This window comes from Paralichthys olivaceus, chromosome 4 (genome assembly GCF_024713975.1).
Source record: "Paralichthys olivaceus isolate ysfri-2021 chromosome 4, ASM2471397v2, whole genome shotgun sequence".
Taxonomy (NCBI): domain Eukaryota; kingdom Metazoa; phylum Chordata; class Actinopteri; order Pleuronectiformes; family Paralichthyidae; genus Paralichthys; species Paralichthys olivaceus.
In genome coordinates, this window is record NC_091096.1 from 6,945,462 (window position 1) to 6,957,008 (window position 11,547).

Consider the following 11,547-nt stretch of genomic DNA (forward strand, 5'->3'; position numbering starts at 1 on the left):
GTATCCACGAAAACTGGGCTCCAGAACATCTGATGATAATAATGGACCTTGTGAGTTTGTTTTTTAAGCTTCTGCTCCTAATATCAAAACAGATTTCTGAACTGAATCTCAACAGTCACTCCCTGATTAGCAAATATCCTGATAGAGGGTCTTTCAGTCACACAATTTTAGGTCTCTGACCCTAAGTCGTGATAACTCTTCTGACATTATGAGGATGAAATTTGCTCTTTTATGCGTAAGAGCCTTTGAGTTTCCCTTTCATATTCTTCAACCAGAGTCTACACACAGTATGAATGAATCACACACCAGTTGTGGTCAGAGCTTCTTAGTTTTAATGAGTCTTATGAAGACCAAATCAGACATTTAGAACTGACAGCAGCACTCTGACAAACAAGTTAAAAGTCATTCTAGATGAAACACCGTCTTCATGACAGAACTGTACAAATCATAGATGCAGTGTATAAAATACAAAATGGTGAAAAGGCCATGTTGTGGGTTGGTGGTTGCACTAAAAAACAGATGTGTCTGAAGACGTCCCTCCACAGTGAAGAAAGGGATTCAACCCATCTCCAGGTCGATACAAGTCTCAGGTCAAACATGATTTCTGTTTTCATACAGGAGGCCAGCTCTGGGCTACTTCTTGATGCATGGATTCAGGAAGCCACTGACAGTACGCCGACAACAGAACTGAAAGAGAAGGAAAAAAAAAAGATAAAATAACAGGAGGCTTTATCAGAAAAGTTATAAAAAACATTTAATCCTCACATTTATCGTCAGTCTTCCAGACGGAGAGGAGAGCATCTCTGCAGTCCACTCCCTTTGTCAAGAGCGGCCCCAGCACAGCCTCCGTCCTGGGCTGAAGTCTACAACAGATAATAAGACACAATAATAAGATAACAGTCCTTTATTTCAAGGTATTTTGTTAAATCATGAAAGAAAGACGACAGAAATGTGTGTGTGTGTGTGTGAGAGGATCAACTTACTTTGCCCATGTTTTCAACATGATGGAGGGGTTTGAGAGAAGGTGAACACTGTGTTTCTTTAGTTTAGGACAAACCTGCAGACGGGACCAAGCAAACATCAGAACACAAAACACCAGAGCTGCTTTCTGAAGTCCACAACTTTCATTTGAAGATTTTGGACCAGTTCTGAATTTCAGGTTTTTATCACATTTAACTCTAGTGCATTTTTTTATTTGGCACACAGAAGATTGCATCATTTTGGATTGATTTGCTTTATCCTGTGGATTGTTTTTGTTTGTCATATATTTGGTGGAAATAATTATAATGACTTGGTTATAGTGAGGACTGAGAAGTGTAAATGCGCTCAGGAAATGTGGTGTAAGTGTAAACTATATGTATAACTGTGTATTTTCATAAGATATATGGGGATGAAAGTTTTTCCACAGTACAGACGATTCAAATAAACAACAAAGGGAGCAGTATTAACAGTTGGGAAGGCAACAAACACATTTACACATCAGACTCATTTTGATTAGACAGAATTTGCTCGGTTGAGTCTTATGTAAAGACTTGACAGAGATGTTGAACTTTCAGGTTTTGCTGCAGTACCTGTCCCTCAAGAAGAAACCTGGCAAACAGTTTGTAACGGTCCAGCCCGTCAGGATAATCCATCTCCACTGCTGGCAGCTGCCACGCCACACGGACTGCAGGAGAAAGCAACAGTGATTCCTCAAATGTACGCAGAGACAACTTTCAGCAGAAACACAGCTCTGCTGCTCAGCTGTTAAGAACTTACAGAAGGTGCTTGAACGGTGACATTTGATGGTGCCGGTGGACGAGCAGAACCATGGCGATGGAGACTCCAGCGGGGAGCTGAAGTGACAGTACTGAGGCAGAAACTGTGGGACCCAATTTGCTTCTACTGCTGAGACACCTGACAGAAACAGGAAGGAGGATAACAAGGTGAAACTATCAACCTGCAAATCAAGTTTCAGTAACAGCTGCAACAATAAAATACAAAAGTTGAAGTCACCCTGAATCCAAAAAATATGTGTACATCCATCAGCATCATGTTTCTCTGTCTGTCCTGTCTAAAATATGGAGGATCTCCGGAGTTCAATGCATGTCTGAAAGCAGCTCTACTGACTTTCTCCGAGATGTTTTACCTCTCATGTACATCTTGCTGGTCTCCATGATCTCCTGGTAGACGACAAACTCTGGCAGCTTTTTGAACAGTGCAGATGTCGGATGAATGAACACTGGGTCGTCCATTAGACACGTCTAAGAACAAAAGCAAATAAAGTTGAGGGGGTGAAGGAAATAAAAGCACTGTCCTAAACAGCAATCACAGTGTAACTTACCTTATATCCATTCTTCCATTTGGGATCCAGAATCTCTTCTACCTGCACACGCCGTGCAAGATGGTCTCCCAGTCCAGATAAAACAATCTGCCTCAAGCAAACCACCTGGCGCTCGGTCGGCGGAGACATCTTAGGATCCACAAATACTCCAACGTCTGGAGAAACTGCGTTCACTTGGAGAGAAGAACACAGAAGATTTTCTCTTGTGCTCCTGCAGCAGATGTTTGCTTTAGGTTTTCTGTGTTTGTAGCATCTTTGTACCTGTGTTGGTGAGTTGACCTCTGAGCCTCCTGATCTCAACCATGGCTTTATACCTCAGGCCGTTCTCCTCACAGAACTTGGGAGTGCAGCCAGCAAATTCACAAGCACCAACTGCACCTGCAGTCACATGAATACAGAAATAAGGTCAAACAACATTATTATAATGTAAAACGTTTTGTACAGCAACAACGTTTTGGTATATAATGATTTTTATATCTCATTAAAATCGAAACCATTTCCCCCCCGGGTGCAAGTAAAACTTCTGTCAAATAAAATGTGATCATAGATTTTTATATCTTCCCAACAATTGTTTCTCAATCAAGTCTGAGTTAATTAATTTAAAACAAAACCTTTAAATGTGAACATATAACCTAGTGCAGTTTCTCATAATCTATAGGACAATTCACACTAGTAAACACACCAAGCATGACCATGAGGTCCCCCAGTTGGAGTGCGGCTCCTTGCCCAGCCCACAGCCTCCTCATCTGAGCCAGCCGAGCTCGGCGCTGTGCGAGACTGGAGCTCTCATCTTCACTTCCTGCAGGTCTGAGAAACAGAAACTTGTCATGAGTTTTAAAAACAAGCTAAAGCTACATTATATGACTCTTCGTATTTACCTCAGTTAATCTAAACACGTTTGAAGCTCCAGTTTAAAATTGACAAGGCATTGGAAGTCCTCTACCTAGAGTGTGTCCTCACCTGTCAAGGTCTTCAAAGATCTCCCGGACTGTCATGGCTGCTACCACAGCAATGACGTACGGCAGACAATCCTGCTGTTTCCCGAGTGCTAGCATTTTAGCGTAACGGGGTGACACTGGGAATGAAGCCATTGCTCTGCCAAGGGGGGTGATGGGAGAGCTCAGCCTGGCTCGCTGCATCTCTTTTACCCTGATAATAAAAAGAAAGTGTGGACATGTGATATAAGGAATAATTGGCTCAATTTGAAGAACTTGATATGACTTTGCTTCCCTGTAAAAACCACACAACTATCCTCAGAGATCTTGAACAGACTCACCTTTCAGTGTGAGGCGGCTCTTTCAAAGCTCCCAACGAGATTAACAACTGCTCCGCTGCTACAAGAGCCTCAGTAGAGGGAGTCGTGGGGAAGGGGAAGTTGACCACCTGCACAGAATATATGAAGCTGTTTATCCATCAGCAGTTCACTCTAAATCCTGCAGGTATGCTTGAGTTGGTTTACTGACCTTTTCTATGTTCAGGTCCTTCATCTGTAAAACCAGGTCCTCCACAGGCCTGCGAGTGATCTCTGCCTCTGAGAACAAACTGAAATCTCCGAACACTGCAGACGAATACAACCTGCAGAAACACACACAAATGTTTGTGCATCCTCCTCAACTAAAGAAAACATTTGTGTTACGACAAGGCTTCAAAGTCTCAACCTGTAGCAGTGTCCCGGCTCTGTTCGTCCCGCTCTACCCGCCCTCTGATTGGCGGAGGCCTGTGAGGTCCACGTGACTTTAAAGGATGACACTCCAGTCACTCGATCGTAGAAACGCTTCTTAACTCGACCGCAGTCAACCACGTACTTGATGCCAGGGATGGTCAGAGACGTCTCGGCCACGTTGGTGGCGACAACACACAGACGAGTACCAGGAGGGGGGGGCCTGAACACCTACGGTCAAGAAGAATACACACTTTCTATTGTATACTATTGATTATCTGTATCTATATGATCTTTTCATACAGAACATATATATGCTACACTTTGGTATTTAGGTTAAGTGGGGTTGTCAGGAGGTAGTTCACCGCATTATTGGAATTGATTATCAATCAATCATGTACTGTACATGTACATGTATCATATTGTGAATTTAACTGTGAAATCTACCTCAGAGAGACACAGTAACATTACATCATCACTTTAATATCTTTAATTTTTCTGTTCTCGTGTTAACTCTTCAAATCTTCATTATTCATGTTTTAGTTCCAAAAGTTTAAACTCACCTTCGCCTGCTGCTCTGGCGCCAACAAAGAGAACAGAGGGAGGACATAGAGAGGAATGGACGGGTCAGCCTTCTCCTCTACAGACACAAAACACAGAGCTGTTTGTCAGGATGCACATGTGAAGTATAAACAACTGGCCTGGACAAATTTTCTCTGGACCAGAGGAGCTCACCTGTATTGTCAGGATCGTCTCCGATTTCTAGGTCCGAGCCGTCATCGTCCTCGTCTCTGATCCCAGCCTCTCGGTCCTCGTCACCTTCATCCACCGGCAGAGCAGAGAAGTTGTCCAAGTCGATACGGGGCAGAGACTGGAGACAGAGAGAACTCTTAAAATATGTACACAACCAGTATATATGGAAAAAAAAACCAAGGAGTTTTGACCAGAGACTTTGTGACGTATTATTAAAAGACGGCTTACGACAGTCTTCTTCTTTTTGTTCTTCTTAAACTTCCTCATGGCCTCTGAGGTGTCTTCATCTTCACCTGAACACATAATCAAGTCAATATATAACTGCCCACAGATATGTCAGAGTGTGAAGGGACTGTGAGTGTGTTACACCCACCAGTGGTTGTGTTACTCTTTCTGAAGGGGAAAGCTTTTCGCAGTCTCCTGCACAGACCGTTAACTTCTGCCTGACCCGTCAGAAACACCAGGATTCCACCTGAAGGACGTCAACATCAAGGTGGTAGTTAGTGTGTGTAAAGATTTTACTTTACTCCTGCTCATTGTCCGGATTACTTTAACATTTAAAAAAGACTAAAGTGGGTTGGTCATCCTCAGATTCTGTAATTTTACCTCCATAGTTCGGTGTAGTTTTGTAGCAAACAAACATGAAAGCTAAAAAAAAATACAAAATCTGTTAAAAGTGAACATGTGAATGTGCACCTGAAGGCAGCATGCGGTGGATCTTGCAGGTCTTGTGAAAAACCTCTCCGGTGTAATCGTCCAGCGGGGTGCGTTTGTTGAAATGGATACTGACGGGGAACTGGCGAGCGTCCACCTTGATGACGGGTGGAGGCGTCCGAAACAGCTTCAGGTTCTCTGTGAAATCTTCAACCCGCAGAGTGGCGGACATGACCAGCAGCTTCATGGGCATTTTTTTCTGCAGAGAGACGCATGAAACCGGCCGATGAAAGAGAAATCTGTGAGTCTGAGTCTGACCTTTCACTCCACAGACTGTGGTTTACCTTGTTTCTGAGGGGGACGATGCGAGACAACAGTCCGATGAGGATGTCTGTGTACACACTCCTCTCATGAGCTTCATCTATGATGATCGCACTGTATCTCTTCAGCAGGAAATCCTGAGAGACCAGAAAGAAATAATATGCTGACAACAAAACAAACACTCACAGGAAACACTTTCTGTCTAAACGTAAACATGTTAGAAGAAATGAACATTAATGTGTCATATTAGTGAAGATATTAGGGGATTTGTTTTCTGGATAGATGCATTTGAAATTGTTGGGAAATCTAACACAAACTTATTCTTGCAACACCTCTGTCATTATTTTCCTCTCTCTGTAGAGAAATGCAGGAAAACAGTATTTACCTGAACGCACCTTTAGAGTGGGAAAAATCAGTAGGTCTAATAATCTGCCACCATGTGTTCACCATATTTTATTTAAATAACTAAAGAGTAAAGACGGTACCCTCTGGATCTCCTTCAGTAGAACACCATCTGTCATGAACTTGATCTTGGTTTCATCTGTCACATTCCCTTCATATCGAATCTGGTAAGACACAACTCTGAGCACAGAAAAACAAACAGGATCAAGAGGCTTAGAAGATGAAAAGTCTCTGTATTCGTTTCAAAGACTATTAAATAGATTTTCTTTTATATGTTTTATGAAAATCTGCATTATTTTAATTACCGTGTGGACACGTTCATCTCTTTGGCCACTCGGTGCGACATGCTGACAGCTGCAACTCGTCTCGGCTCTGTGATGCCAATAATCCCACTTTCACTGCAGGAAACAAGATAGAAACGATCACATGCGATGACACATAAATTAAAATGTAAATCCTTTTTATTCTGTAACAACCCAGTCAAACATCTAAGGATTGTCCGATTGAGAGGATAAACTACCTGGCATAACCAGCTTCATACAGAAACTGAGGCACTTGAGTGGTTTTTCCACTTCCTGTCTCTCCACAGATGACAATACAGGGGTTTTCTTTCACTGCCTCCATGATGACCTGCTCCTCTGCCAACACCGGAAGCTTCAGACGAGCCTCCTACAGAATCAGATAGAAGACACTGAAAGCAATCAGCCAACACAGACAGACAGACAGACAGGACAGGACAACAGACAGACAGACAGACAGACAGACACACACACACACACACACACACACACACACACACACACACACACACACACACACACACACACACACACACACACACACACACACACACACACACACACACACACACACACACCTGTATTTCTTGTAATCTGTCAACAGGAATGAAGACAGCTGGCTGTGACAGAATCTTGTTTTGGACTTTCTCTTGATCTGAAACTGTCTTCGCACTCTGTCCATCTTCTTCTGGTTTTGCTTGTTCTTCCTTCACTCCCTCTTTGTCCTCTTGAAATGGAGGGGTGGTTTCCTGAGCTTCAGCCATCTCTGTAGATTTATTCATGTCTTCATCCTCTCCTTCCACATCATCATCATCATCATCAGAGGAAGTATCCAGGTCACTGCTTTCTTCTGCCTTTTCTTCTTTGTCATCTTCCTCTTCTACTTTCCATTTTCTTTTCCTGTTCGCTCCACTGAGGCTGCTGATCTTTGGACCCGAGTCTCCGTCATTTATTTCAGCCAGTGAACTGAAAATTAAACAAAGACTTTAAACCACTGACTGCACTTTCACCACGTCCTCCCCCTGCTTATGTTGAATTCATACACTTACTTTTTAGACTGGTAGATTTTGTCTCCTGTTCCCAGTTTGGACGTGGTGTACAGCAGCTTAATCTCAGACTCTGGAATCTGCACCTCAGCCAGTTTGGTGAGGATGTCTGCTCTCTGGACGGGACACACAGAGGGACACATTAGCTGGCTGAGATATAGTTATTTGTATTGTTTGTATGACTAAATGTTTAACATTGTATTTCCAGTATGTATGATAATCTTTCGCAGAGTGAGTTACAGTGAATAACAGAGTAGGAATAGATTTAAGAAGAAGAAGAAAATCAATATCTTTGTTTCTCTTTCTCCCTCATTATATCATCTCTCATTTTCTCACAACTGCCTTTTAACCTTGTTAAAGAAACAAGTCTCTTAAGGCCGCTCAGTTTTGTCAGAACCTGCAGAATTAAAACTGTCTCTCACCTGAGCTTTCTTCTCTTTGCGCTCCAGCACTTTCTGCAGCTCTTTCTTCTGCCTCTTGGTGAGAGGCTTTCTGGTGGAAACTGGTGTCACTGAGGATTTCTTCTTCTTGGCTTTGTTGGATGGGAGGACCAAAGCGTTGCTCTCATCTACACCTTTGAGTCTGGCTCCATCTGAGGGATAAACAGCGTAGTGAGGGCGGGACACTGACCAGAAGACACAAACAAAACCTTTTTGCAGTATGTACTATTGTGTATGTCTATAATCCCAGTTAACACACTCATTTGTGAAACCTTTATTACCTTTACAGAGCAAAAAGTGTTGAATGTTCCTGTACAGCACCTTGAAACTACATCTGTGTATGAAAGGTGCTTTATAGATAAAAACTGCCTTGTCCATCTGTTTTCACAAATAAAGCTGATAAATATAATACATATATTTTTCTAAACACACAGTAAAAATCATTAGTTCAGTTTAGGTCCCACATGTTTGGACAGGTGAATGAAGTCTTACCCTGTAGTTCAACCACAACCTCATCAGTCTTGTCTTCCTCCGCTGCTTGTTGACTGTCACTCTGTTGTCTCCCCTTCCAGTTGTGCTTCTTCCTCAGTTTACCCATTTTACAATGACGTCTAGAGGTTAACAAATAAAAACAACTCGTACTTAATCACATCTAATGTTAAACTGACACCTTTTCAAACTGAACAACGAGCTAACGAGCTAAAGCTCTGAATGTATTTAACGTATTTCACACGCCGAAGTGAATCTTTGTGAATATTATAAAATACAAACCTTCGTTTTTCAGCAGGTCAAACAACAACTTCTCAGATTTAAACTCTCCATGTGAGGAATTTCAGCTCTGCACGAATATCACGTGTAAACATACACGCGTCCGTCAGTTAAAGGTGTCCGCCGTCGAAATGTCGTCTTGGAAAAAGGTTCCGGGCACAAACACAAATGAAGAATAAAAAAGACATGACAGATTCGTTTTATAGTTTTAAATCGTCATAATCATAACGTACTCATAATTTATGGATTATTGTGTTTCTATGTGCTGGAAATTACAATGTAGCACACGTAGAGGGAAATATCAGCCGACCAGCCAATATTTCAATTTGAATTAAATTAAAGAAAATAATTGTATTTATTTTCTGTCAAATATCTTTATTGACTGAGTCCATAATGCACACATTTTTAAAATATTACAATACAGTTTCAAATACAAATATCTAAAATTATAAGTGGGGCCAGTCTAAACATGGTACAGTCAATATAATGTGTGATTTTTATAATGAAGAAATTACACAATAGATTAATAGAACATTTCAAATTACTAAATCTGACATAACCATTTCCTAATCAGTCTTTAATTATTATTTTAGTTCCTCGCACATCCATTATTAAAGCAACTGAAAGTCTTGATTAGGAGCTTTACCTGCAGGTCAAAGAACAGAGGGTGAATGAAAAAGCCCCAAAATAGTCAAAGGCACGACTTGATGACTGGCTATATATTCAAATTTCATAGGAGCTAAAGAATATTTTTGACTGGTTAATAACAAGTCAGTTCTTAAATGTGAAATATCTATGATGATGTAGACATTTTATTACATAGTTTGTTCACTAGAGAGAAAACGGTTGAACATTTCAAAGTGTGAAATGTACAACTTTTAGTCACAACATTTTATTAACCAAATGTTATTCTTGATATCATTATATATGAGTCGAATATTTCACATGAAGACAGGAAACGTTTTCCCCACATGATAACACATGAAGAAAAAATAATAAGACTGAGAAAAGGAGGGGAGTTGTAAAAAAGACATTTCAACATGCTCAGATGCTGCTGTCCTTCAAAAGTGAGTACTCGTTCTCCCTCGGATCCTCCCCGGCTGTTAAGCTCTCCTCTGTGGTTCTCCTCGCCTCTTTGGACAACCTATCGAATCTCCTCAGGAACACGATGAGGGCCACGAGCAGAGCCGCCTGCACCACCACAAACACAAACAGACACACCTGGGAGGCCAAAGCCAGGTCACAGTACCAGTAGTAGCAGGACTCCAGCACCTCCTCCTCAGTTAAATACACCACCAGTCGCCCTCTCAAGCTGGGAGGGGAGCTGCAGTTGACGCCCAGGTGTGATGTGAGGTCGTTGGGCTGACGCAGCAGCCAGGCTCGCAGGTAGAGGATGCCACAGTCACACACCCAGGGGTTACCATGAAGGGACACAGAGCGGAGGGAGATCAAGTTGTCCAGGTGCCCGTTAGGGAGGGTGGTCAGCAGGTTGGTGTGGAGCTGGAGCTCTGTGGTCCAAGCAGGGAAACTGGTGGGCAGTGAGGAGGAGGTAAGAGACCTGCTGCTGCAGTTTACCAGACCACCCTGACAGGAGCAGAGGTGAGGGCACGCTGATGACCTCTGACCTTGAAACAGGAGGAGCAGACACAGGAGCAGTAGCCCCGTCATGATGAACAGTCACTGGAGGGGAGAGGAGAGGAGAGGAGAGGAAAGAAGAGGAGAGGAGAGGTGGTGAGGGGACGGGAGGGGAGGAGAATATTGTTTGCACAAACCATAAATTGTAAGAAAAGAAACGATACAGACACTGACAACTGCCATGCAAGTGATATAAATATAGCAAAGGTCACTCCTGGATCTGCATTCTTTAAACACTGAGAAATTACATTACATCTTCATCTATCATTGGGGGGATTAATAAAACATTATCATATATATGTAATCAAGTGGTTTACAAGAGCTCTTTGGGTCTATAAGAATATAGAAATGAATGCAAAGTACTACAGCAGCAACTGCTATCTTTCTTAAAATGTTTTTAACTTGATGCCTGAGAGGTGTTGATTCAGCTCTGTAGTTTGTTGTGTGTCTGTACTTTGTGATGTTGTGGTAGGTAAGTGTTAGAGTGTTGTAGTGTAATTGACTGCACATTATTTGGGTAATTTGTCTTAAAGTAATATATTTTTATATCAACTTTCATAAAGATTATATACAAATAAATATGATACTACATGTGATGTTTACTAAATGAACATAGAAGCAGTTAAAGGGATTATATAGCAATTGTTCATTTTATAACATATTTTATTGATGCAGGGCACTGATACCAAGAAAACTTTACTTTCCTTCACTTGTCAAACCTTCACGACAGCAGCATGTAGTCTACACACCAACTTATATTTAGACATATTTACAGTTTTAATATAATCACATAATCAATATTAATGAAAGTTACAGAACAGAAAAGTCTCAATAAAGAGAATGATTTACCTTCAGTGTTGCGTGTCTTCAGGAGGGAGAGACTGTGTTTCTGACTGACGCTCTGAGATGATGTGTGTGTTCGTGTGTGTGTGTGTGTGTGTGTGTTTCTGCCAGCTGGCACTCACTGATAAAGACCACTGTCAAATATGAATGTTGTCATGTTCAGATGTGCAGAACTGTATTTAAGTGCTTGAACATAGTTTTGTTATTTTTACTCAACTACATTTATTTGACAACTTTAGTTTCTATAGTAAAAGTTTGAATGCAAAACATCTACTTGTACTGTTTAACTAGTAGCAGTAATAACACAGTGTTGAAATAATCTACCACTGTACAAATTAACAAAAAATAAATTCAAAGTATTGGTGTAAAACTATAAAGCAGTAAAAATACTCATTATGCAGAA

General features: G+C 41.4%; 2 protein-coding genes across 2 annotated transcripts; both read right to left on the bottom strand.

Annotated features, from left to right (window-relative positions):
- Window positions 1-309: 309 nt before the first annotated feature.
- dhx37 (DEAH (Asp-Glu-Ala-His) box polypeptide 37) lies at window positions 310-11,179 on the bottom strand. The gene is made up of 28 exons (XM_069523035.1): window positions 11,151-11,179; window positions 8,670-10,346; window positions 8,391-8,509; window positions 7,881-8,050; window positions 7,462-7,574; window positions 6,991-7,378; window positions 6,634-6,782; window positions 6,419-6,511; window positions 6,197-6,293; window positions 5,735-5,848; window positions 5,433-5,649; window positions 5,110-5,208; window positions 4,965-5,029; window positions 4,719-4,854; window positions 4,547-4,623; window positions 3,982-4,214; window positions 3,787-3,898; window positions 3,600-3,706; window positions 3,284-3,472; window positions 3,006-3,130; window positions 2,585-2,701; window positions 2,324-2,496; window positions 2,129-2,243; window positions 1,759-1,896; window positions 1,572-1,666; window positions 984-1,057; window positions 766-863; window positions 310-687 (listed from the first exon to the last, which is right to left on the bottom strand). Exons 3-28 carry the CDS (start codon window positions 8,494-8,496, stop codon window positions 611-613), a joined length of 3,477 nt encoding a protein of 1,158 aa, XP_069379136.1. The 5' UTR covers window positions 8,497-8,509; window positions 8,670-10,346; window positions 11,151-11,179; the 3' UTR covers window positions 310-610.
- Window positions 9,711-10,334, bottom strand: gp1bb (glycoprotein Ib platelet subunit beta). Its single transcript, XM_020099247.2, has one exon. The coding sequence runs from the start codon at window positions 10,332-10,334 to the stop codon at window positions 9,711-9,713; it is 624 nt and encodes a 207-aa protein (XP_019954806.1).
- Window positions 11,180-11,547: the final 368 nt, after the last annotated feature.

Bases quoted from the DNA above. Each gene is read 5' to 3' on its own strand.
- gp1bb (XM_020099247.2), bottom strand. From the start codon at position 10,334: ATGACGGGGCTACTGCTCCTGTGTCTGCTCCTCCTGTTTCAAGGTCAG.
- dhx37 (XM_069523035.1), bottom strand. From the start codon at position 8,496: ATGGGTAAACTGAGGAAGAAGCACAACTGGAAGGGGAGACAACAGAGT. The intron at 6,783-6,990 runs GTGTGTGTGTGT...CTGATTCTGTAG, and splicing joins ACAGATTACAAGAAATACAG to GAGGCTCGTCTGAAGCTTCC. The intron at 688-765 runs GTGAGGATTAAA...CTTCTCTTTCAG, and splicing joins CTGGAAGACTGACGATAAAT to TTCTGTTGTCGGCGTACTGT.